Genomic DNA, 26,258 nt, shown 5'->3' on the forward strand with positions numbered 1-26,258 from the left:
TATGAATAAGGGTGGACAATCGAAACTGGGCGCAATATCAAGCATATACGATAAACAGAACATATAATTTTAGAAATATTATTATTTATTTCTTAGCGGATGCCCTTATCCAGGGCGACTTACAAGATATCACATTATTTTTTACATACAATTACATTACACTATGTAACATAATTTTTGTTCCTGGGTAGTAAGTGTTATTTCCTAATTGCTTATGCCTCAAAAGTATAGAAAATGGCTATTATTCCCCACAAACTTTGCTTTTGTTATACTGTCCTTCATTGACAGCTCATCCAGGAGCCTCAAAGCCGTGCTGCTCCATAATGGTAACAAGTACCCGTCTCTTCCCCTGGCTCACTCGGTGCACCTCAAAGAGGATTACAACAGCATCAAGATCTTGCTGGACGCCTTGAAGTATGATGAGTACGGCTGGGACCCCCGGAAGGTGCTGATGCCACCACTGCACATCAAATTGGGCATGAAACAATTTGTCAGAGCTCTAGATAAGGAGTCGGCAGCCTTCAAGTACCTTCAAGACTTCTTCCCTAAGCTGTCTGAGGCAAAGGTCAAAGCCGGTGTCTTCGTCGGACCACAGATAAAGAAGATCCTGGAGTGCAATGAATTCCCCAAGAAGCTCACTAGTAAGGAGAAAGCGGCTTGGAACAGCTTTGTCGCAGTGGTTCGGGGCTTCCTGGGCAATCATAAGGCCGAAAACTATGTGGAGCTGGTTGAGACTCTGGTGAAGAACTACGGCACAATGGGCTGTAGGATGTCCCTCAAAGTCCATATCCTTGATGCTCATCTTGATAAATTCAAGGAGAACATGGGAGCGTACTCGGAGGAGCAAGGCGAGCGCTTCAACCAGGATATACTGGACTTTGAACGCCGCTACCAAGGACAGTATAACGAGAACATGATGGGAGACTACATTTGGGGGCTGATTCGTGAAAGTGATTTACAGTATAATCGTAAATCTCGAAAAACTACTCACTTCTAAATCTTTTGTAGTCATTTTTGTATTACTTTAGTATAAATACATGTTAATTTGGATTCATATGTTGTTTTTTTCTGACTTTATGTGAACGAAAAGACACAAATTCACCCGTTTTCTCATTGGAAATAGGTAAATTTCAAAATATCACTGTCCCGGTCACAAAAGCAAAGTTTGTGGGGAATAATAGCCATTTTCTATACTTTTGAGGCATAAGCAATTAGGAAATAACACTTACTACCCAGGAACAAAAATTGTGTTACATAGTGTAATTAATGCTTAATGTATTAACTATGCGACCTACCTGTTTATAAACGATTCTGCCGATTCTTTTTTTTTTTTTTTTAGATATTCAAGATACATTTTTTATACTGCTGTTTGAATGTATTATTTTCCTGTAGAGGAAAATGTTAGGTTATTATCATAACCCTGGTTCCCTGAAACAGAAATGTAACCATTACCGAATGGGTCAGTATACCCAAGCCGTCGCAAGGGCAAGATTGCAGAACGACTGAAATGCTACAAGGATAAGCAGAGACTGCCTTGTGCGTTACCATTCAGAACCCCAGTAACAAGTAGCTAGTGCTAAAAAACTGAGTGAGAAACTCACCTCTATGACTGTGTTGTAAGGGTCGACTGAGAAGCTGCCCTTAACACTCAGGGTTTTGAGGGTCCACGACATTAAGTCTGTAGAACCTAGTGAAGGTATGAGGAGTAGCCCACACCGCTGTATTGCAAATGTCCTTGACAGAGGCACCCTGGAATAAAGCCCACGAAGTTGCCATGCTCCTGGTGAAATGGGCAGTGAGCTTTTCTGGAGGGGGCAAGATGGCTCGCTGATAGGCAGTCCTGTCTGTGTCTGCTATCCATTTGGACAGCCTCTGCTTAGACAGGGCTTGACCATGGAACTTCGTCCCAGAGCGGACAAAAACATTGTTCAGATTGCCTGGGGGTGGTCGCTTGGGAAGCAAGCACACCGATTCCCGCTCGCGGTGAGAGCACTGCAGCCCTGGTGTAATAGGGGCATCCAACAGCGGTGCTTTGTCCTCGTCCGGCACGCATGCCTGGGAAAGCCAAAGCTGCCTGCGGGCGGCTACCAGTGCAGCCAGGTTTCCACCTACAGCCTGCCCATTCAGTTTTGACAGACCGAGCAGGAAGACTACAGTGGCCCTCTTGATCAGTGGTAGAAGCTCTGCTGACAAGGAGAGCTTAATCGCAGGAGATGTGCTGTCTGACTTCACATCCTCAGACAGGAATGCCAGCTCCTGTTCGCCCACCTCCTCAGAGACGGCAATGGACAGCATCTCATGCTGCTGCCAATCTGTGCACGTAGCCCTGGGACCCCAAGGGGACGGGTTGAGCAGAACATTCACCGATCGTTTGGAACAACTCTTCTTCTTCCTTGGAGGAGGAGAAGGAGAAGCAGAGGAAGACCATAAGGACGGTTTCCTGCATGGGCTGCTTTCCCTGGTACGTCGTCCACTCTCCCTTGGCACAGAGTCACAGGGTGAGGACACAGCCACCTCTCTAACAGTGGGTGATGGGGAAGAGCACTGTACAAGAGTGAGGGACGCAGAGTGCTCTTTAGAGCTGTGGGAGAGATGTTTCTTCAGCGTGCGCTTGAAGAAACGTGCACAAAACACGCAGAAACTGTGGTTCACCAGTGCCTTCTTTGCATACTCTGGCCCCAGGCAGGAACAGCATCTGCCATGCTTGTCCTCAACAGACAGACTGGCCTTGCATGTCCCGCAGGGATAAAACCCAGGCATCATGCAAGTGGCAATGCAGTGTACAGTAACACCGGTGCGTTAACCTCGGTTCGGTGCGGTGCGGTACCGGGTCCGGAACCGAGTGGGTCAGTGACCTCGGTACTGGTCCACCAGTTTGCAGTTACCGCGGGTAGCACTGTACAGAGATGCCTACCTATACAAGCTACTGGCAAAACCACACAGTCAATACTCATACGAGACTGAGGGAAGCCTGCTTGTTTGAATGAACTAACAGCCCTCTCAATTGTGATGCAAAAGCTGTCACCAAAACGGCATCAAAATGCTGTGATACAGATTGCAAGCAACCACAACCAAAGCAGCCTCTTGGTCCTGCGCAGCGCTGTTGTCCTGCACAGCCCACCAGTTGATCTCACTATACGTGTGCCACAGCCTGGGGAAGAGCACAAAGTTAGCCGACTTACGTTGCTTGATCCCTGAGAAGGAGCGACTCAAGACGCTGGTTTCACGTGGGGCACAAGGCCGTAACAAACAACAGGCTGTAGTACACAATATATGTGTAATTTTTTTTAAAAATGATTACAGCGTAAATAAATTCTCATAAATTATGTAAAACACAATAATTAGCAAAAATTATACAGTCGTAAGCAGCAAGTACTTATCTGATAGGCTCCTCCTGTCAGGTCAGTCTTGAAAGGAATAATGGCGCCGAGGTCTGTGAGAGCGGTCATTTTATACCCTTGGGGGCGGGACATGACTATGTCACAGGCTCTGCAAGCAGCTTTGATAAATTGTATTCAGGTTTCAGGTCTTTAAGAGGTAAACACCCATTCGGTAATAGTTACATTTTGTACTTGAAAGGGAATGGCAAGTTTGAAATTACGGTTTCCCCAGTACAATAACCGCGCTTTGCACCTTTATTATGTATTCCACCAAACGCACTGCTGTGTCTCTTCTCAACATTAATTTACTTCTCCAGTCTCCCAGAGGGTCAGGGAGGCAGTCATGCAGAATGTCACTTATATCAGTCAACATGAACAAAACTGCTCACTGCATTATAATTTGGGCTTGAAATTTCCGGGTTTTATTTTTTGTTTTATTTTGGGTTTTTACTATTATTTGGCAAAATTGGTTATTTTCATTTATTAAAAATAAACACCACTCAATTTTCAGTTTCTATAATAAATTGCATGTACATTTCACTAATGCCTAAACAAAGGTTAACTTGAAGCGAGGATGTCCACATTAGGATTCCGGTAATGTAGACCTGTGGATGCAATCTGACAATTGTGAGAAGTGACCCTAACACAGATTTCATTTTAGGTCTCATTATTGTCTGTGTATCTATCACACTACAGACTAAATGCTTTTTTTTTCAGCCCATCCCAGCATATGGCGACACCATGTTGCTGGTTTGTTTAGAACCAGGTTCGTGGTCATTAAGCCTGTTGCTAAGCAATTGACGCAAATTATGCGCATTACTTAGTCCACAAAATCGATGACTGGTCAGTTGCAATGTCTTTGCAAACCGCCCGCCTTCTGAAAGCTGTTTTCTTTATGCAGAAAGTGAGTGGTGCATGACTGACATTATTTCAAATATGTTGCCAAAACCCACGTATATAAAAAACGAATCTTCTAAATGGGTCTTCTTTGTTTTTTTCCGCTTATTATCGATTAAAACCAAAAACTTCAAGCCATCATTTTAATACACAATACTGTCTGCAATTACTGTAGTGTATTTAACTTTTATACCACAGTTTTGAAAATCTGAACCAAGGTTGTGTTTTTTTTTCCATTCACACTCCCTTCATTGTTAAGATCCAATGCAACTGTTCCCCACCATGATTTCAGTTCCTGCATCTGAACTTTGTAGTTCAGCTCGAGGCTTTACAGGCACTATCACCATGTCCGATCGAGAGGTGGAGATTTTAAGAAAAGAAATCCAATTAAACTGATTATAATTTAAAGGTTACATAATTCTATTTAATATCTATTAGGGTTTGACTATGAAACAATGATTAAGATGCTTAATATTTAAGTGGCCTGAAGTACTTGACAGTCAAAATGAAATATTTTGTATTTGTGTTGCTTTGATGTTTCTACTGTTCTTTATAATGATTATTCCCTTCAAATAATGAGTTTGTAACATTAAAAAATGAAAGTTAAATTGCATTAAGAAAAAATGTAGAAATGTAGGGTATAACATTATGGACTTTGATGGGTTTTAACATTCATTTGTAATATTTAAATTTACTGTTATTATAAATTTGATAGAACTTTGGACACTGCCAAGGTGCAGCATTTCAGGTCATTATTAGTGTAAACCAAAAGCCTTGTTTCTGTGTTGTCAACAAGCAATATCAATCTACTTCAATTAAAAAGGTGAACAGAAAGGTACACCAGAGTATTTGGTGTGTGAACGTTAGTATTTAGGCACTCACTCGACAGCTGCATTGTTAATACTATTACAATGTAATTAATTCTAGACCCATCTAAATAAATGCAGGTCTACTAACACGCTGGTGCAGCTGTTAACTCGCCCCTGTCCATCATAACGGTGCGGCCACAGCATTCCGTCTGTATGCGCCATTACAATAGTTATCCTAATTTTCATGGCTTGCATGGGTCTATATGTCAGGAGCTCCTGTTAGATACAGGTTAGCAACATTAATGTTAACAATGTCAAATATATTTAAACGGTAATCTTTTCTACTCCAGTAGTACCCAAAACAAAAACAACAAAAAACACCACTATGTCTGACTATTATACCATTGATAACAACTGTAATTTTTTTAATTTTGGGCAACAAGTCCCCCAAATGGAATTATATCCGAAACAAAAAAAAGAAAGGAATATTTCAATTATTTCTTTAAAGAAAATAATACCACTCCAAAAACAGAATGAAATTTCTCACCATTTTGTTAATGAAAAAATCTAAAACCAACCTATTTGAAACCAACAGAACTAAATACAGGGAAATGGTGTATTATGTAAGAAATCTTAAGAAACACTGCACTGTTACAGACCTAGAAAATACATATTTCTGAGAGCCCTCAGCACTTCTAGCTTTGGGCCCAACCAGAGCCTTAGGTCATTATCTGCCAGTTAGAGACCTCCACATTGGTCATTAACACTTAAATAGATCTTATAAAATGGCTTGGATCAATTAAATGCCATGATTGGCTGACCAAGATCACATGGTCGTGCGGTAAGAATTGTCTCACAGCACGGCTAGGGGCTAATCACCTCTGATTAAAGCATGTCTGGGTCAACAGCTTAAAAAAAATTCTCAACGCCATACTGGCAGTTAAAATACGTATTCATTCTTACGAAAATCAGATTTGTATTGTCAGTAGCAGACAAATTCCACATAATTGTAGCAATTGATCTACCATTGCATTATAATAAAAACAACGGATGGGTTTAGAAAATCCGCCGCCATAGGAAATGAATGGGGACAGAAGTCTGCACTGGGAGACTGGGAGAGCAGGAGACCAGAATGCTGGGAGACAAGCAGCCCGAAATGAGTTGCAGGAGGTTGGCCGTAGAGAGCCGACAGGGACAGTGTAGGGAGTGCCATTTGTGCCAAACAATTCATCAATTTGTGCAGAAATTCATAAATCAATTGGTCAATTCATCAATTTTCGTGCAGCAGTTCATAAATTAATTAGTCAATTCATCCATATGAATGGCTAGACGGCCTTCTGGGTGATTCAATTGCTCCGCAATTGACCTGTGAATTTACGAATTAAAAGATAAATTACCAACTGTCAATCTCATTCTGTGCCAAAAAGGCATAACCATTTCTAGCCAATTGGAGCAGGTACTAAAATTTAAACCAATGGGAATCCGGTCTCAAGCAAAACTGCTTCAGTCAATAACCTTGCAGCTTACTAGAAAAGCATTTAATTCACCTCAGCCACCAGCAAAAAAAAAATAAAAAAATACTTTGATGGTGTATACTAAAGCCCTAAACTGCAGATGAAATAAAAACAACATAGAATCTATCTTGTACATACACAGTATGAGAACAGCTGCAACTAGGAGGCTGTGTGGTCCTGTGATTAAAGAAAAGGGCCTGTAACCAGGAGGTCCCGGTTCAAATCCCGGCTCAGCCATGGACTCACTGTGTGACCTTGAGCAAGTCACTTAACCTCCTTGTGCCCTGTCTTTTGGGTGAGACGTTGTTGTGACTCTGCAGCTGATGCATAGTTCAAACACCCTAGTCTGTACGTTGCCTTGGATAAAGGCGCCTGCTAAATAAACAAATAATAATAACTGCTGCCTTTAAACTACAGACACAAAACTATGATAATTATTCTACAAAGCTGTTAATTGCATAGGGTAAATAGATATACAAATATTTTTTTTCAATAGAGTAATGTATTATATTCACGATAATTGCAAAGCACAAAGTCATTAATTTTTACTCACAAATGAGATTTTTGATAGTTGTATCTGCTTATGTCATATTGGTACTAATATTTAATTTAACAGAGTCACGATTAAAATGGTTTTGTTAGGGTTCTCTCTGAACACAAATGTGTTTAGGCCTAAGACTATGTTTCGCAGTGTTGTTTATGGGTGACCCATAAATACTGGTAGCAATATTGAAGTCTTGGCAATTAAAAGCTTTGTAGAAGCATTACTGTAGTTTTTGTGTCTGTGGTTTAAAAGCTGGAATGGTATGTCAGATTGTAAATACACAGTGCACAAAAACATATCCTACCACCCCACTGGACAAATGCATTCAGCCACCTGCTTATTATTATAATACTGCTTTTTTTATTAATAATTTATTGTAATTCTACCATATTTGTTTTATTTATTGTATTTGTCACTTAATGCATAGTAAAACTGTAGGTCACCTTAGATAAAGGCACCTGCTATATGAATTATTAATAATAATAATAATAATAATAATAATAATAATAATAATAATAATATGGAAATCAATCAAGATGTCATTTCCATTGATATCATCACGTGATAGATTCTGTGTTTTAAATGTTTGCTTCTGAGTGAATAGCAGCTTTGTTGGGATATCCGGTGATGTTTTTTCATGGAAATTTATGAGAGTGGTCTAACAAAGTACATGTACTGTGGTAAGTTATTATTCATTTAAAACTTAATTAGCGGGCACATTTAAATATACACACTGTATTCACATGAACGCGCATTACATACAGTACATACTTAGACCATTAACATTCAATGTACCGTAGTTAAGTCTGAGCTAATTATTGGTTGGTGTAATAGGTGTATTTGAAATATTTAAGTCACATATAATAACATCTGACTTAGGGTTTACAACCTACTTTTAAGATTTGGACATAGGTTCAGCAGGTGCACCCCAGTCCAGGTGTCAACATTTTGGGTATCCACCTAGTCGACACCTGCGTCATGCCAAAATCACCAGGAATTACATAATGTGCTGTGTCCTTTGAGATGTCTAGGAAGTCTGGTATATTTCATTCTGTGGGATTCATCAATCCTAACCACTGTCTAGTGCTGTCCTGCCAAGTCCTCCTTTGCCTCTTGCGTTAACCTACTGGCAAACTGCTCTGAGAGCAGCGTTTCTGCATGCATACACTGGTTACACATTTTAGTCACTTTATTCTACAAAAGCTAAATGTCATGACAACTATTTGCTATAAAAATGTGGCACTCTCAACTTGGAACTGTCATGAAGCCAAATGTCATAACCCAGTGCTATCTGTAAATCTCTATTTAAATACAACAGTTTGTCTATTTAAACTTGCATATTTTATAAACATCAGAGAATGACATGACCATTTTGACACATCCTTGTATAACTGTGTATCCATACAAGCAAAAAAGGAGTTGTGGAAAAAACAATACTGTACATTGAATTTCCCTACAGGTATCAAGCTGACCATTTCCATACTTGCCTTTTTTTTTGGATTTCACAATTTAAATGTCGGATTTTTAAACATGTATTTTGTCCATGTGTTTTCTTATTTAATAGACCGTACTGTGTTTTTTTCATGTTTCGTTTTTTGATAAACTGAATTACGTTTGATTTTTTGATGATATTTGGGGTGCAGTTCGGTTTTCAGATTTAATAAATACATATGACATCAACCATTACTGAAGAGACTAACTGATTACCCTAGAATGTTTTATATTTGCAGAACAAATATTCTGGGAGTCTTGAGAAAAAAATATATCTAGGCTGTTAGGTAATCTGTCATTTCCTGATTTTGAGAGTTTTGATCTGTTATCAACATATCATATATACTGCTAAACACATTTACATTCAACATGCTGGTATTTTCTTTCTCTCAGAATCCTTCCCCTTTCTATTATGATTGGTTTCATGACTCAAAAGGCATTCTTAATTGGTTCAATGTGCAGAATAAAGATTTCTTAGCGGCTCAGGCACTGTTCCTGAACTAAAATGCAGTTGTACAGTATATTGTCTCTGCTAGTTGCTTAAATGATTTAAAATCAGTGACAAGGATTAATTGATTCTAGTTGCTTATAGGAACATAATAACATTTAAAAAACAAGAGGAGGCCATTAGGCCCATCAGTGCTTGTCTGATTATGATTCAGTGTCAATTATGGGGGATTATGCGATGCTCAAAATGCTTACATGTATTCACTATAGGGTACAGTTTTACTAAATCTAAGCCAAATTTTACAATATGTGGATGTTCACAAATACTCGTAACAAATCTGAATGCAAATTTTACTTCAGGCTGAGCCTTGCTGTGATCATCTATAGTGGATTAAAAACAGAACGAACCATTCATGTGCAATTTAAAAGACTGTGTAATAAAAACTTTCTCAGTAAGAAAATCATAACGTACATGCTATGTAAGTTTCATGATTTGTTTTTATAATGAAAAATAAAAATCTGCCTTGTGACAGGGTAGATGAATTCCCTGCACCTCCCACCAGCAGGGGGAACATGGGGGACCTGTCAAACCAGCAGGCGCTGGCGACTATAGGGTTAACATTCTGTAGGAGTCGGCCTGCTAGGAGGCTGGTGGAGGGGAATGAGGTACACCTGGTTCCAAGCCCAGGTAATCAGGTATGGGGCGGAGCCAAGGTGTACAAAGGGGCAGCCTCTCCACCGGTTGGGACAGTGTTCCTGGGACAGACGAGAGAGAGCGCGTACCAGTGCTGGATAAAAGCCTTAACCTTGATGTGTGTTTTTTTGTCAGACTACGCAGAGCTGTTTCCTGCCAATGACTGGTCAAGCACAGGACTGTGGTAATTAAAGGACCAGGACTTATAAATATGTGCTCCTCTCAGGACCTGTCAATTGTAAATAGTGTGTTTTAATGTGCTCTGTTTTTTGTCTGTGTGTAAATAAACGTGGTTGCACCTTTTCTTTTGAAACCAGAATCTCCATGTGTCATTCTGAGGCCTCCCACAACTTTATATGGTTTTATGCTTCCAAAATACTGGGCATTTTTTTTGCAGACATTTCAGTTTAAATAGGATAGTCACTCCTATCTGTCTCAATAATCAAATTCAAAGATAATCCAATTCAAATACAATTTCCAGTGCAGTCTGTTTGAAATAAGATTAGATGTTGGGAATTAAGGCAATGTATGTTCAAGCATTGGGCTAATGCGGTGTAGACCAGAAGGCTTGCAATGCAGAATGTTGTACGATCATTTTGCAGTTAATACCATTGAGCTAGTATGAAGTCATTTAGATTTTATAACTAAATAAATTGCATTAAACCTTGTGAGCACAATTCTGCACTATTTTTTTGGGTATTCTAGCATACACATGAATTTCACATAAATATGGAATAGTTTCAAGTGATTACACAACCCATTACATATATTGAACCTGGTAAGAGTGTATATCTAAATTTTTACTACCTGCACATGCTCCTGGCTGTGTAATGTGGTGCTTTGCCATTATGTATGCTGCTATATGTGTTTGTGAGACAAGTTAATGGAGTATGAGCTTGTAAAAACACGTATCCAATGGTATCAATCCTTTTGTCCATGATAAGCATTCTTGCATACCTCTGTTTGCTAAACAAACAATATATTCCAAACAATATTCCAATAGCCTCCCTAGTTTCAAAAACAGTATGTATTCTTACCTGGATGTATCCTGCAATTGTTTTTAATCTGTATTTTAATCAGTAGGTTGTTTGATTATTATTATTTATTTCTTAGCTGACGCCCTTATCCACAATTGTTACAAGATATCACGTTATTTTTACATACAATTACCCATTTACACAGTTGGGTTTTTTTACTGGAGCAATCTAGGTAAAGTACCTTGCTCAAGAGTACAGCAGCAGTGTCCTCCACCTGGGATTGAACCCACAACCCTCCGGTCAGGAGTCCAGAGCCCTAACCACTACTCCACACTGATGATGATGCTTAACTACTCCTGATCCTATGTTACATTTTCTAAAGCATTCAGTTTGATCTACAATGGACATTTATGAAATTATAGTTTTTTGGAACGTGGCTAAAACTGCCAAAAGTCTGACAAAACCCTACACTTTCAGCCTTGATTTTGACCATACCCCAAAACCTGTGTATGCCTATGAAAACAAACCTACCCCCACCAACTAGCCTGATTGTCTCCCCCCCCCCCCCATTTTTTTCTGTAGTGCTGGCCTGCATAATTAACTTTTTTGTACAAGAAACATGTTTGATCTGGGAGGATAGAAGAAAGCTTCAAGCAACCTCAAAAATGCCATTTAAATAATTGCATGCCTAGTGTCTCTGTTTAACACACACATCTATGGATTATTTTTATTGCATGCAAAACGTTTAAGAAAGTATGCTGTGGTAAACCATGGTTAATAAAATATATTGAAAATATAGAAAAGCATAGCAAAGCTTTTGTAAACGCATGGGAAAGTGATAAAACGTGGATAATTACTGGAGTAAAGCATGTACCATACATTTACTGCATGGAACTTATAGATAAATATTGAGCTTTACAGTCCTGGAAGGGTAGACCTGAGTAATGTTTATGAATGTTGGTTATGGACGCTAGATAGACCTCATCATAGCGTTGACTTAAATGTCAGCCAAGTGTTTGTATTTATTCTCCACCTTCAAGAGGGACATGTCTTTGAATCAGCTGCTGTTTCCAATCTAGCTCAAAGATAACTGTTTGCTCCTCATGAATCTATTAACCTGTTAAACAGTTGTTCAAGGAGAAAGCCTGTGATGCAAATGGGTTAATTGCAAGCTGAAGCAGTTCTCAGGGATACAATTAAAAATCAAGCCAGGGAATCTTTCAGCTTGAGAAGGACACTGTGGAAAGCACACTGGGTTTCCAGAGTAACAAACGTTATTTATCAAGTACGGATATCAACATATTTAAATCGTTAAATTCTGACAATTGCTGGATAAATCACATTGGGGTGAATTTTCTAAGCGTTTCCTCCAGAGTTTGACCGGATTTCCAAAGCTCAGAACTGGGACACAGACTAAAAGAAGTTTGAAAGTTATTTAAACATAGTGCTTTTATCACTGTTTTCACATTACACTAACAAAAAACAACACCTGACCGCAGCACAACCACTCCACCTTCCATTTCCAGTTCGTGGCCACGTTTAACTGCATGTTATAACCATATATATATTGTTATTTTACCCTTAGTTTCTATAATTTTACATACTTTTAATTTATTATAAAAACCTACTTGAAAAATATTATTCTGGAACCATATTTTAATATGATTGCCGGTTGTTTACTTATTTAATGCAAGCAGTGCTATTGGAAACTGGAACTTTGGGGAAGAATGTTGGGACACCGGGACAACTAATAGGAAAATGGGACTGTCCAGATCAAACTGGGATGTCTAGTCATCATACCTATTCTTAGTTGCTTAGTTCCAGTTTTGTAAAAATAAAGATGTAGGAGTTAATTATGAAAATATACCCCGGTCATAGTCTTTCAAAGTATTTGTTTCTAGCTATCATATTTCCATATCTCTTTGCTTTGCCTCCAACCTGAACAATACTGTGGGTTTAATCTTACATAATAATGAGGGAGACTTCAGGCCAAAGTTGCTGCCTTGATTTGTGTCTGTTTGATGAAACAGATCTTTCCCCCAGGTAACTGAATCTGGTAATACATTCTCCTTTTTTACCCCTTGCCAGTGAGTCAGTGAGAGCTCGGGAGTTCCCTTGCCCAGCCTGTCAGAGATTTGAAGTAAAAGAAGAAACTAGGAAGTTTGAACTGGGAGGAAATACCTGGGTGCAGTAGAGATAATCCTAGCCTCCACATGGATTGCTACTGCTTCAGTTACTAAATTATGATCTGCACAATCTGGATGAGCAACGCATTGCACTGAAAGTCAAACTTGTGTCTGTGTCTAATTAGGTTACATAGATCATTTGATCTAATATTTGTAAAGTTGGGCACAAACTCTGTGAAACAGAAATAAGTCTAGACAAATCAAACACAGACTCCCTCCTCTGTTTTCACTTATGTCAAAGTAGAAGAAGAATTGACTATAAGTACTTTATACAGTTAGTGTTAGGAAAGGATATTGCATTTCAAGAAAATCGGTTGAACAGAAGTGGGTCCTTATTTCGCGGCAGATACCAGTACACATTATTCTAGTTTTAATATTAAAATACACATTTGTTCCTCATTCATATGGGAAATGTATAACTGAACCCACAGCATTGATCCTGTGATAAATTTTGAAATATGTTAGCAATAAACCACAATCATCATGTAAGTGATATGACCTTTTTAAGGAAGAGTCCAGCCCGATTTATAAACTCCTCCCCTCATATCAAATATTTATAAACTCCTCCCCTCATATCAAATATTTTTTTATTTTATTTAACATGGTATTAAGTTAACTAAGATTCCACACAAGGAAAGCCAGGGGATGATAGAAGCATTACTCTGGAAATTAGTGTGCAGGTAAAATCACACACAGACGTTGCACACATGCAAACACGCACACACACATACTGTACATACATCAACTGCGGTGAAAACAATTCCATTCAAAAAAGGTTCTATCTTATTCAAGTGTTGACATGCAAATTAAAATGAGTACCTTAATATTACAGGAGAACATATTCAAACCTAAATCATTTAACTTGGTATGTGATCAGTTATTGCCAATTTACAGATCAATACTGTTTTGAAACAGGTTGCAAATACTGAGGATCAATGAGCATTTAACCTCACTTTTCAAACATAACAATTGTAACAATGTAATAATCTGGTGCAGGTTTTATTTGTGAAAAATATAGTTTTGAATCTAAATTAGGCAGAGTGAAAAAGGTGGTACCTGTGGCCTATAAGGTCTGCTTCCATATGTTGAAATTACTTTCACAGAATGAGCAGTAACTGGTTCAACATCCAGCAGGTGGCAGTGGTGTATATACTTAATGTTGTCTGTTTGGTTGCACTATATATGGCAATGCAGTAAAGCGGGCAGCAAGTGGGTTATAATGAAAGATACCTGGAGATTGTGGTGCCGGATCCACGGCAGATGGAAGGCGAAACTGGATCCCTGAAAAAGTTGGTAATTTTTATTATCCACAGGTAGTTTGTATAGCAGGCCTTTTAGAGCCTGCACATCTCTAAATACAAACTGAGAGAAAATGGTCAATCATGAGAGCACATACAGTGCTTTGGGTAGCTCAATGGTCTTTCACACTTTAGAATTACTGCTTTTTAATTTAGATCTATATGTACAATGTCCTAATGAAACAGACAGAGTTGTAGTAATAGTAATGCACTAGTTTTAGGGATAGAGAGAGGATAGCCAAATGATCACCATGACTGATTATTATTTAAAAATCAGATTTAAAAGCAATATACAGTTTCAAATATCATGAAATGACCAGATTCAACATGCAGCATTGTATTTTGCTTATGCACTTAAGTAAGTGAAGTTACATCGGCAGTCACTTTATTGCATTTTGGTGATGCTCCAGTGCAAGGTTTGTACCACTTTTTTGGACAATCAATACCGGTGTCAGCTTCTAGCCCATGAGACTGTAAACTGATCGAAAAACACCTTTGCAATTACTGTCAACACAAATGCAGTTTAAGAAACCACTACTGCTATATGCTGTGGTGTTCAACACCAACTCAACTCCCCTGCAGAGATAATCATTTCTACATTATACATTTAAGGGGATGTAAATCGTAATGGTGGCATCCACAGCAATTTATAGTGTCGTCCTGTGACACCAAAAAAAAACACGTTAAAAAATATACTATAAACTGGTTTTAACTGCTGCCTCTGGCTTTTAGAAATGCTTGCACTGGAGCAAAAATGACCCCAAAATGAATATATTTAGAACACTACATCTTATTTATTTGTAATCATCTTAGTTTGCTTTTAATCACATATAGTCACTTATTGATAGGGTGAATAGTTCAAAAAAGCTGGTTTACATTGATACCTAAACAGATTTACTGTACACATTCTCTGTCCCTGGTTTTCCACACCAGATATTTTCTCCCATTTTATCTCTGGCTGTTGGTCACTTAATCTGGTGATTAATTAAAATGTAATTATTTGGTGCAATGTAGGTAAGGGATGAGCTACTGCTTACAGTATCTTATATTCTGTTTTTGTTCTCTTGCATGCTAAACAAAAAAAAAAGTATAAGAGTACATTTTTGCAGTCTTCAGGATAGCAAAAGAGGCATTGTGGGATGGGACTGTAGGAAAATGTACAGTGTTTGGTACTGCTGTTCAATCATACAAATTACAAAAAAGGATCTGTAAAAAACAACTATTTGCTCTGTCAATTAAAAAAAAAATGATAAGCTACTCATGCAAGTTTTAACAGGTTACTTGGTAGGGAGTAAGAATGCAGTGAGCCGGTTAAAAATACTCCTATTTCATCAAGAATCTGTTATCAGTTTACATCCACCCTCTCTGCTTAATGACTGTTAAATTGATATCGATCATACAGCAGAAGAATAAAAGGTAAGTATGAGTAATAGAAAACTAGCTAAGATTTTCAACTAGTTGTCATTCTAAAAAAAAGTTTTGCTTGGGCAGGATGTCTAACCACTTTACTAGGCATTTTTGAGTTTCTGAAACATAACTATATTTAGTTTGTACAGATGTGCATAAGTGCAACCTCAGATCAGGAGTGTTAAACGTTTGTACTTCGCTATACAGACACCCATCACGCACACGCGCACACACACAGACACCCATCACGCACACGCGCACACACACACCCACCACACACACACACACACGCAACTATTGTACTCCAACTCCAGCATTTAAAAAGCATATCAAGATAGTAAGTCTATGCTTGTTATTGTGATACATTTCTGGTCTTTATGATTACTAAACCATCATTTGATAAGCATAAAGGGCTATATTAAGAAAGGCATCCCGTTATCAAACCTGTAATGAGGAATACATCTTTGTAACTATGAAAATTCCGCTGCTCTCAACTCCAAAAGATGAACTTAGACATATAATTTTCTTTTAGTGTAATTTCTCAATGTTTGTGTATGGAGAGTGAGGGGGGTCTAATGGAAGTTTAATGACATACACATACGTTTAGAACATCAAGATTCAAGGTGAATTAGGGGTTGGTTTGATCAATCTATACCCTGCTGGGATAAGCCACCTCTGGATTTGATTAAAGCATTTTACAACATTGGGGACTCGCTCTGTATTAACCACCAATTTCTAGGAGTAATCTCAGGATAACCACGGATTCAGGGCGATTCCTCAGTGACAGACATAATACACTTATCTATCCTTTTAACACATTATTTAGTCAGGAAACCTAATTTTAACACTTTGTCATGGAAACTTGCCAGACCCAGTATGAAAGGATAGAAAGAAAAGGCATTATGTTTGGAGTATTCAAAGGGTTAATTAATTTAAACTGGAAGAAGCTTTTTTAGTCCCACCACTTGAGAAGAAAAACACCCTTCATGAGATGAAATGTATCTTGTTACATACTGACTAATGCAATTTAAAATGAGACTCTGAAATATCATGGATATATTGACTGTCTTTGTTACCTCCTATTTGTATATGCTGCACTATATTCATACAATGTAAATAACATGCTTTGACAGATCAGTAAGATCAGATACTTAAAATAAATCTATAAGATAAATCATATTGAGAGATGACCAAGTTAACCATGTGTGAAATGAAGAGGATCAGCCATTTATAAAAAGCAATTACAGATAGAAATACATTATACTATTGCAGAACAGGACCTTTTTAATGAAATACGACCCTGCACACATTCTGATAAATAAGCGCTAGTGAATACAAGCTTGTGAGACACAGTTCTCATTTACCAGTGACAGAACAAAATGATAGTTTAGTCAATTAATGTTGAAGAGCAGATAATGGAACATGCAACAGTTTTACAAAGTGGTATGTCACTAAGCATATTCAGAGTGGTAAAGGTAATAGAGCATTTTTATATTTTCAATAAAATCTAAATTTGCATTAATGGATGCCATGAAAACAGCAGAATTGGTATTATGCATTTAGAATGCCTGTCTGCATTAACAGACCTTGATGGAATCCCTGCTGACAGCCATAGGCAAGTTTTTTCTGCATTCCAGCTGGATGCTCTTTATCTTTCAATGGTGGTGTGCTGCTGACCTGTCCTCAAGCACACACTTCATGTGGTCGTTGCCTAAAGCAGTGATGCGCAAACTTTTTATATGCCGCCCCCCTTACTTAGCATGCATTTTGATGCGCCCCCAAAACCGCCGAACTACACGTCTTCATCATCTGAACCTTCATCATTGATGATGTGAGCAATTGTCTGAATCATTAATGCACAGAGCAACTGTTCTTGGCTTTTTTTTCTATTCACGTGAGCCATGATATTTCCCTTCAGGCATTATTTGTGCATGGTGAAAATGTAACTTTTAGCTTGGGGGGGGGGGGGGGGGGCTGTTCAAACCAGGGCACTGACTCAACAGAATCCAGTATATATATATTATCCCATGTACCAGTGAAGTCTTCTGTGCGACAGCTTAGGGAAAGCTTACTGACAAGTATGAATTCAAGAGAGATGGTGACCATATAAAAGTCTCTTTCAACAGATATGACAAAGCCATTGACTTTGGATGACAGTAGGATTTTCATTAATGTTGACTATAACCTGTAAATGTAGAGTGTATTTTTAAATCTGTCCTATTATTAAACTAACGCTAACCACTTATCTACTGGGACCATTTACAGGTGCAGTTCACAGACCCTATTTGTGGTTTACATACAGTGGTGTAATTTTGGTTTCAAAATTGTGTGTGGGGGGGAGGGGGAAGGACGACGGTTTCTGCAGCTGGGGCATGCATGAAGATTATTCTATATGAAATAATTAAATATGTTACAAACAAGCATAACAAAACATTGCATCCCTTGTGTGTCTAATTAACAGATCCAAAGACATTCCTGCAGTAATTATTCAAAACAATAAATTGTTGGCACAATGTTGTCATGAGTGATGAGTGTGGCAAATAGCTATATTATTCAGTCGCTTCTGAATTACAAAGCCATGACTTTAGTCTTCGAAGCGCACTGAAGCTCCGCTCAGATCGGAGCCTGGAGCCAGGATCAGATCCCTTTAGTACAACTGGCCCCCGAGGCAGCGTTGAGCACTAATGCGAGGGATGAGAATTGCCCTTGAAATATATTTTTTGAAACATTGCGGTTTCCCCACAATTGAAATACAGTTTTGTACAGTATTAAAATTATCCTAGTACTGGATTGGTATAAGGGGTGTTTTTAAAAACTATTTTCAGCTTCCATCCTCTTAAAATATGCAGGTAAGAACTCAACTTTACTATGATGATGAATACGATAATGTTTGTTATGATAATTGTTTATTAGTTTAAAAATGTTTAGCAAAATGTGACCGAGAGTGAGTTTTTGGAACATTGATAAATACAGATGCGAGTGTCTGTGCAATGTATTTCAACACACAAAATAATTTAGAATCAGCAATATATCGGGATTAATTTGGTACAATAATTGTGTAAAAAGTTTTGGGAATATATTTAGTTGTTATTGATGTCTATAATTTTTTGCACAAAGGGCATTTTACTGTTTTAAGTGTACTATTTCAATTTAAAATGACAAGTTAAACTGTAAATAGACAGAAACCTCAATGTGATAACATTAGTAAATAACACAAGCTATGGTGAATTACAAACTGAAACCATTTTCCTGTGTTTTGCATACAGCAGTGTAGTGCATCCACCTCTATCTTTGTCCACCAGTTTGCCATTTTCCCAATCATTACTGCAATCTCAGGCTGTATACAAATTTGTCAGCCGGGGTCTTTAAACTACACGTCACTTCTCATTGGTCAGTTTCCCTAGTTAAGGTGTGTGCAGCTCCAGGACTGGATCGACATTACAGATCAGTGGAACCTGATCCAGATCCTCATAGTAAAACACCATTTCATGATCCGGCTCCAATGATCCCGGATCCAATCACATTTTTCTTCCTATTGACTTCTATGCTGACTAGTGATTATACCAATAAATTAGTGTGAAATAAAAGTTGTACTTCTCCTGCAATGTGAGGGGGACATTTCCTCTTACTGAAAAAGTGAGGGGGACATGTCCTCCGCGTCCCCCATGTAAATTACACCTATATATATATATATATATATATATATATATATATATATATATATATATATATATATATATACTAGTATAATATATGGGTCAGAATACATTACCACACAAAACAGTTTATATTGTGCGTAATGCACGAGTAATGCAGCTCAAAACCAATGAGAAACATATTTTTGTGTGGTAATATATTCTGACCCATATTATTTTATATAGTCTATGCTTCTTAAACCTGATTGCCTTTACCCTCTTTCTTAAGCTGTTTTTGTTTGGCTGAGATCTGTATCTGGTGAAATGTTCTTGTTTCTCCCACTGAATGCAAATACGACTTTGTGAGGTTTATGTCAGTAAGTGTTTTTCTTCTTGTATTTTCATTTTTTCACTCTTTTTAATTCTTCTGTTAAAAGTGTGAACTTCGCTTTGTTTTAATGTAGCCTATTATCCGCTTTACAGTGCTTGATCTAGTCAGTCAGCACTCACATATCCGACCCTATAAAATTTGGACTTTAGTGATGGTTAAACGCGTGTGACACATATCTGATTATTTCATTTTGACCCGTTCCAACCCTTGTATCTTTTCTGTGTTCCCTGAAAACGGACAATATCAAAAATACATATCTGAAAGAACCGTGTTTTAAAATAAGTAGGCTTCCATTTAGATATATTGTATTGGTTTTGTTGGTACAGTACTATATTTTTAACATAAGTAGTGTTTTAATTCAGAACGATATGATTCTGAAAATATTACTGGCCAAAACTAAAGAGACGACACGTTAACTGTAATACAGTACATACTTTTAAATCCGGTACGTAAAATTTCCCATTAACGACCCAACAGGCAAAAGGAAATAATTACCCACGCACATAACTGCGTAAAACATAACAGGCAATGCAATTTAGCAAAACCAAAAGATTAAAAAAAAAACAAAAAAAAAAAACACACAACAACAACACAATTTCCACAGTTAAAACAGTATCCAAAGTGAGTATTCAAAATTGCAGAATATAGTGCTCGATAACCATAATGTCATAGTTCACTTGCAAATGAAAATGCACAACAGCAATTAAAAGCACAGATAAAAAAAAATACATCACAGTATCTAAAACGGTTAACGATTAACTGTTACATTACCCTAGCTTGTCTTGTTCGCTTTGTTTTGGCTGCAGTTTCGTCAGATGTAACTGTAGGAAGCGCTGTGTAACTGAACAATAAGACAGACTGATTTGGCATTAGAGAGATTTTTATTTATTTACTTTTATAAACGTGGGCTGTGACGGATATTCAGATACATTTTAACATTGAACAGATGGGCTTGTATCCGAAAACTGGCGACGGAGTTGGAAATCACGTGTGACGGGTAAGTGCATTAATTTGTTACACACACACACACATATATATATATATATATATATATATATATATATATATATATATATATATATATATATATATATATATATATATATATATATATATATATATATATATATATATGTGGGGATTGATTGTATTCTTAATACAAGGGCGGTAAAACGTGAAAACGTGACTGAAGTGCTTCTGGGTAATGGATATCCGAGTGCTGACTGTAGTAATAAATGTGGAGGCTGTAGACATTAAGCGGCACAGGCACATCACACTGAAGAAGGTGATGACGTAGGAATGAGTTTATATGTATGTATTATAATATATTTTAGCTCAAAGAGCCAGCTGCCCAACGTTTCGATATGTTGTACATATCTTTCTCAAGGGAGCCTGTGTTTGAATCAAAACATTGGAGGTATTTATAGGTTTTTGATGGCATGACAACTACTTGTTATTGTTTACATTCAAATCCATGATTTATTCTTACATGATGTAATGGTGTTCTATATATTGTGACATCATTTTTACTTCTATCTTTGAATCTGTATTAATTCTAATTAACACTACTTTATATAAACTTATATTTTTATTATATCATGCAATGCTGGCTCTGAGGATCAGTCTAGATTTGGCCTCCCCAGCGTGTCAGCATGCACAACTTTTGAATGAATTTTGTTTATTTATTTAAATGTTATATATTTATTGAAGTTAATTAGTTCATTCTTTTCTGTTGAGTCCCACTGGCATAATCGTGTTCAGTCTATTTATCCATTTACTTTCTTATATTCTTCTAAGGACATGTTTCTTCCTATGCATTTTTTTACTCACTTCTGAAGAGACACTGTTGCTCTTTGATTATTGTGATTCTGACATGTTGCTAGATAATCACAAATTATGAAAAGTATGGATAAGCAATTTTTCTCCACTCTGTAACTTTATATTACAAATTACATTTATTTATACTATATTTCAGTGTGTTTATGGTTTATTTATATTCTTTTGAACAATCATTTTATACCTAACTGTATTTCTGCATGTTTTAAATATTTAGCATGATTTACTGTTATCTATAGTTGACAGACAGGAGAAAACTGAAGTATTAAAATCCATTCAAAGTATACATATATATATATATATATATATATATATATATATATATATACACAATCTTGAAGGCATTCATGCACAGCAAAGCTTTTTCCTAAAAGAGGTGCCGATATATAATACAATATATATTGTATATATGGGAAAAGCATACACTTAACCGCTAACCTGTGTAGCAATATTACAAAAGTTTTTAACAGGTTTATTAGCACAAAGAAAGAAATACTAAAGACAGGACCCCTACCAGACCTACCGTACATTTTACCACCACCAGCTAATCTACGGGTGCCTAAAATGAAAAAAGGGTTATAACTTAGTACAAAAAGAAACCATCTTAAAAACTGCCTATACCATGCCATGTATCAGGATTATGCAAAGGTGCTGCTGCATTCTGTGTGTTATATTAAGACAGATCCCATCTGTCATTACAGTTTAGTTCAGAATTATTTAGTCTTATTCTGTTGTCCTTTTTAATGGAAACTATATTTTGGAGGCTTAGAAGGTAAGCCTCATTCACTTCACCCATTGAACTACTTGTCTCTGCTTTTAACTTTATTTTTTATCTGGTTTCAAAATTATTATATATATATTTTTAAATGAAGCCCCTCTTTACATGCTTAGAACAGCGTGTAATCCTCTTAAACATGCTGTGTGACATATCAGTTATACAAGTATGTATGTTTCTGGACTAAGCTGTTCACATGAACTCAAACACATTTCTCAACTGCCAAAAAATGAGGCTAAATGGGTACCCAGAGATGGGCTTTGTTCGTGCAAAACTCACAAGCAAATCCTGAATTATTCATAGGGCTGTGCTGTGAAAGTGTAGACAAACTCAAGCACCAGTGAAATTAGGCTTCACTTTATTTGAGATTACCAGGCAAGGGTATGTATGAATAGATTCTATGGCTCTCCTCTCTTAAGCATACTGTTACCTGTTGTGGATCTGATAGTTGAGGTGATTGTGGACGATGTCATTGAAGGAATGCAGTCATCGTCCTGGGAGTAACCAGCCTGAATAGCACGCAGGTAACTGTGGCTTCGAGTGCGGAAACAGCCAGGCAGGTCCAAGGCATCCATAGCCTGAGATTCTACTTCACTAAAAACGGACTCGCAAACTGATTCAAACTGGCCATTGATCTCAGTCTCACTCACCTGAGAGACAAAAACAGGAATAGCAGTCCTTAATTTTTCCTCTTCCTTTCTCTTTCTGACTCTGACTCTTCCCCTTTGTACAGTAAATATGAAGGAGTGTTAGCAAAATCCCAGTCTTTGAACTTCAGAAGAATTTTAAAAATATTGCTGTTATTTATATTGATTTTACTGTTTTAAGGTGCACTATCCCATTTTTGTGTATCTCTGATGTTAGAAGGGTGGGGGGGGGGGGCAGAGTGAGGATGGGGGGGGGGCATTTGTAGCTAATTAGTTTTGTTTTGTTAAGACTTTATAAACAATTAGTCACATTACACATAGTATATACTCTTGCTATATATATATATATATATATATATATATATATATATATATATATATATATATATATATATATATATATATATATATATATATATAAACAGGACACTGGGGTCTATTTTAATGTCCTAAACAGTGGCAGAGCTAAGTACTGCCACACTTAAACTTGAACACTGGTTCAGGGCAGACCTCATTCTCTTTCATCTGTATTTTTGTTAATTTTTGTTAATAATGGGGGCATTAAATCACCCCTGGGCTCAAATACTGGAGTCAATATTTATATCAGCTACTGTTTAGGATTAAAATAGACTTATATGCAGCAAGTTCTAAAAATATTAGCACTACAGAATACTAGTATACTTAATATGTAAAAGAATGGTAAATGCTGTGGCTCGACGATTGACATTTACTATACCTCCAACTGCGTTTATTTTTTAATTTATAAAATTCTAAAGTAGTCAGATTTTATAATTGAATGCACTGGTAATTCTAAAGGTCTCCACACACCGGATGCGATGTGATTTGTCCTGAGATAAAATGACACTTTTGCTGCGACACTACCTTTCACACCAGTGGCAACAGGTGCGTGCGATGTGATAGGCAACTCTCCTCTGATTGTATAATCAGCTGGAAAAAATATCACACGTATGATAGTCCTGCTAATAAAAATGTAGAATACATAATAGCTTTTCAGAAGGTTAACAAATCATACACACCAGCTATATCCAGTTCCCTGGAAATGGACTGCATTATGTAATCCCTCATTGCTGTGTCTTTATAATTTTTGTGTCCTTTATTTACAGTTCCAGGTATTTTGATACTGCAAGAATTATCTTTTGTTCCTCCATTTTTTACTGAAGGCACGCAAGGGAAGCTGTTCCTCATTGGTCCGTGATATAGCTGCCATGCGACAAAATCGCAAAGATAGACAGCAATCCTACTTTGTTTCGCATCGCTTCACTATCGCTTCAGTTGTCAGCAGGCGCATCGCAGGCTGTGTGAATGACTCTTATTTTTAATTTTTTTTGTCGTGGTGCAGTGTATCATTCGACACAATTGCTTGTTGTATCGCGTCCGCTGTGTAGAGGCCTTAAGAAACAGTATGTCTGGAGGATATTGAAGGTAACTATACTAATCCACAGTTTAACTGTATTATGTAAGATTGTGCTTCATTTACCATACTTAGTACATTTGGAGCCCACTGTATATGCTGTATATTGTATACAGAGGATGCAGTGAAAATAAACAAAATATGTCAGTGAAAAAGGGTTTTAGGCTTTTTTTTAAATTTAGGGCAGTATTCTCAAAAACAGTAAAACATTCCTGAGTTTAATTCATAAAATTGATGGGAGTTTCAGTATTCATATTTCTCCCTCCTACTGTATTTTCAAAATGATTACAAACAAATGTCCAAACAACTTTAAAATAACCCCCCTTCCCCACATGGGTAACAGCTAATAACTCATTAGAAAGACTCTGTTTAACTTTAGCAAATCAGGTCATGCATGTATATATATACTCTGCATATATATATATATATATATATATATATATATATATATATATATATATATATATATATATATATATACATACAGTGCCTTGCATAAGTATTCACCCCCCTTGGATTTTTCCACATTTTGTGGTGTTACAACCTGGAATTAAAATGGATTTAATTGGGATTTTTACCATTTGATTTACACAACATACAATATTTTTTATTGTGGCACAAAAGTTAATTAAACAAAAAAAAGACATTTGTTGGTTGCATAAGTATTCACCCCCCTGAGTCAGTACTTGGTAGAAGCACCTTTGGCAGCAATTACAGCTGTGAGTCTTTTTGGGTAAGTCTCTACCAGCTTTGCACATCTGGATCCTGCAATTTTTGCCCATTCTTCTTGGCAAAATTGCTCAAGCTCTGTCAAGTTGGATGGGGACTGTTGGTGAACAGCAATTTTCAAGTCTTGCCACAGATTCTCAATCAGATTGAGGTCTGGGCTTTGACTGGGCCATTCTAAGACATTCAGGTTCTTGTTTTTAAACCACTCCAGTGTAGCATTGGCTATGTGTTTAGAGTCATTGTCCTGCTGGAAGGTGAACCTCCGCCCCAGTCCCAGGTCTCTTGCAGACAAACAGGTTTCCTCTAGAATTTCCCTGTATTTGGCTCCATCCATCTTGCCCTCAATCCTGACCAGTTTCCCAGTCCCTGCCGATGAAAAGCATCCCCATAACATGATGCTGCCACCACCATGCTTCACCATGGGGATGGTGTTCTCAGGGTGATGAGCAGTGTTGGCTTTGCGCCACACATAGCGTTTTGCGCTAAGGCCAAAAAGTTCAATTTTGGTCTCATCAGACCAGAGAACCTTTTTCCACATGTTTACTGTGTCTCCCACATGCCTTTTGGCAAAATCCAAACTGGATTTGATATTGTTTTATTTTCAGCAATGGCTTTCTTCTCACCACTCTTCCATAAAGCCCAGCTTTGTGGAGCGTCCAGGTTATAGTTGTCCCATGGACGGTTTCTCCCATCTCAGCTGTGGATCTCTCCAGCTCCTTCAGAGTTACCATTAGCCTCTTGGTTGCTTCTCTGAATAATGCCCTCCTTACCTGGTCACTTAGTTTGGGTGGACTGCCTTCTCTAGGCAGAGTCGCGGTTGTGCCATATTCTTTCCATTTTTTAATAATGGATTTAACGGTGCTCCGGGGGATGTTCAAAGTTTGGGATATTTTTTTATAACCCAACCCTGATTGGTGCTTCTCCAGAACTTTATCCCGGATTTGTTTTGATAGCTCGTTGGTTTTCATGATGCTGTTTGTTTAGATATGCTCTCTAACAAACTCTGGGGCCTTCCAGAAACAGGTGTATTTAATCTGAGATCATGTGACACTTTAATTGCACACAGGTGGACTCCATTCAACTAATTATGTGACTTCTGAAGGCAATTGGTTGCACCAGAGCATATTTAAGGGTGTCACAGCAAAGGGGGTGAATACTTATGCAATCAA

At 37.5% G+C, this 26,258-nt stretch overlaps 1 protein-coding gene across 1 annotated transcript in view; it reads right to left on the reverse strand.

Moving 5' to 3' along the window:
- The window catches only part of LOC117402329 (disks large-associated protein 2), a 199,451-nt gene that overhangs the window by 22,477 nt on the left and 150,716 nt on the right, over positions 1 to 26,258 (reverse strand). The window contains exons 6-7 of the mRNA XM_034003367.3: positions 22,712 to 22,931; positions 14,170 to 14,220 (exon numbers count right to left, since the gene is read on the reverse strand). Coding sequence (XP_033859258.2) covers positions 14,170 to 14,220; positions 22,712 to 22,931 — 271 coding nt within the window. The remainder of the gene's footprint in view (positions 1 to 14,169; positions 14,221 to 22,711; positions 22,932 to 26,258) is intronic.

This window comes from Acipenser ruthenus, chromosome 5 (assembly GCF_902713425.1).
Source record: "Acipenser ruthenus chromosome 5, fAciRut3.2 maternal haplotype, whole genome shotgun sequence".
NCBI lineage: Eukaryota > Metazoa > Chordata > Actinopteri > Acipenseriformes > Acipenseridae > Acipenser > Acipenser ruthenus.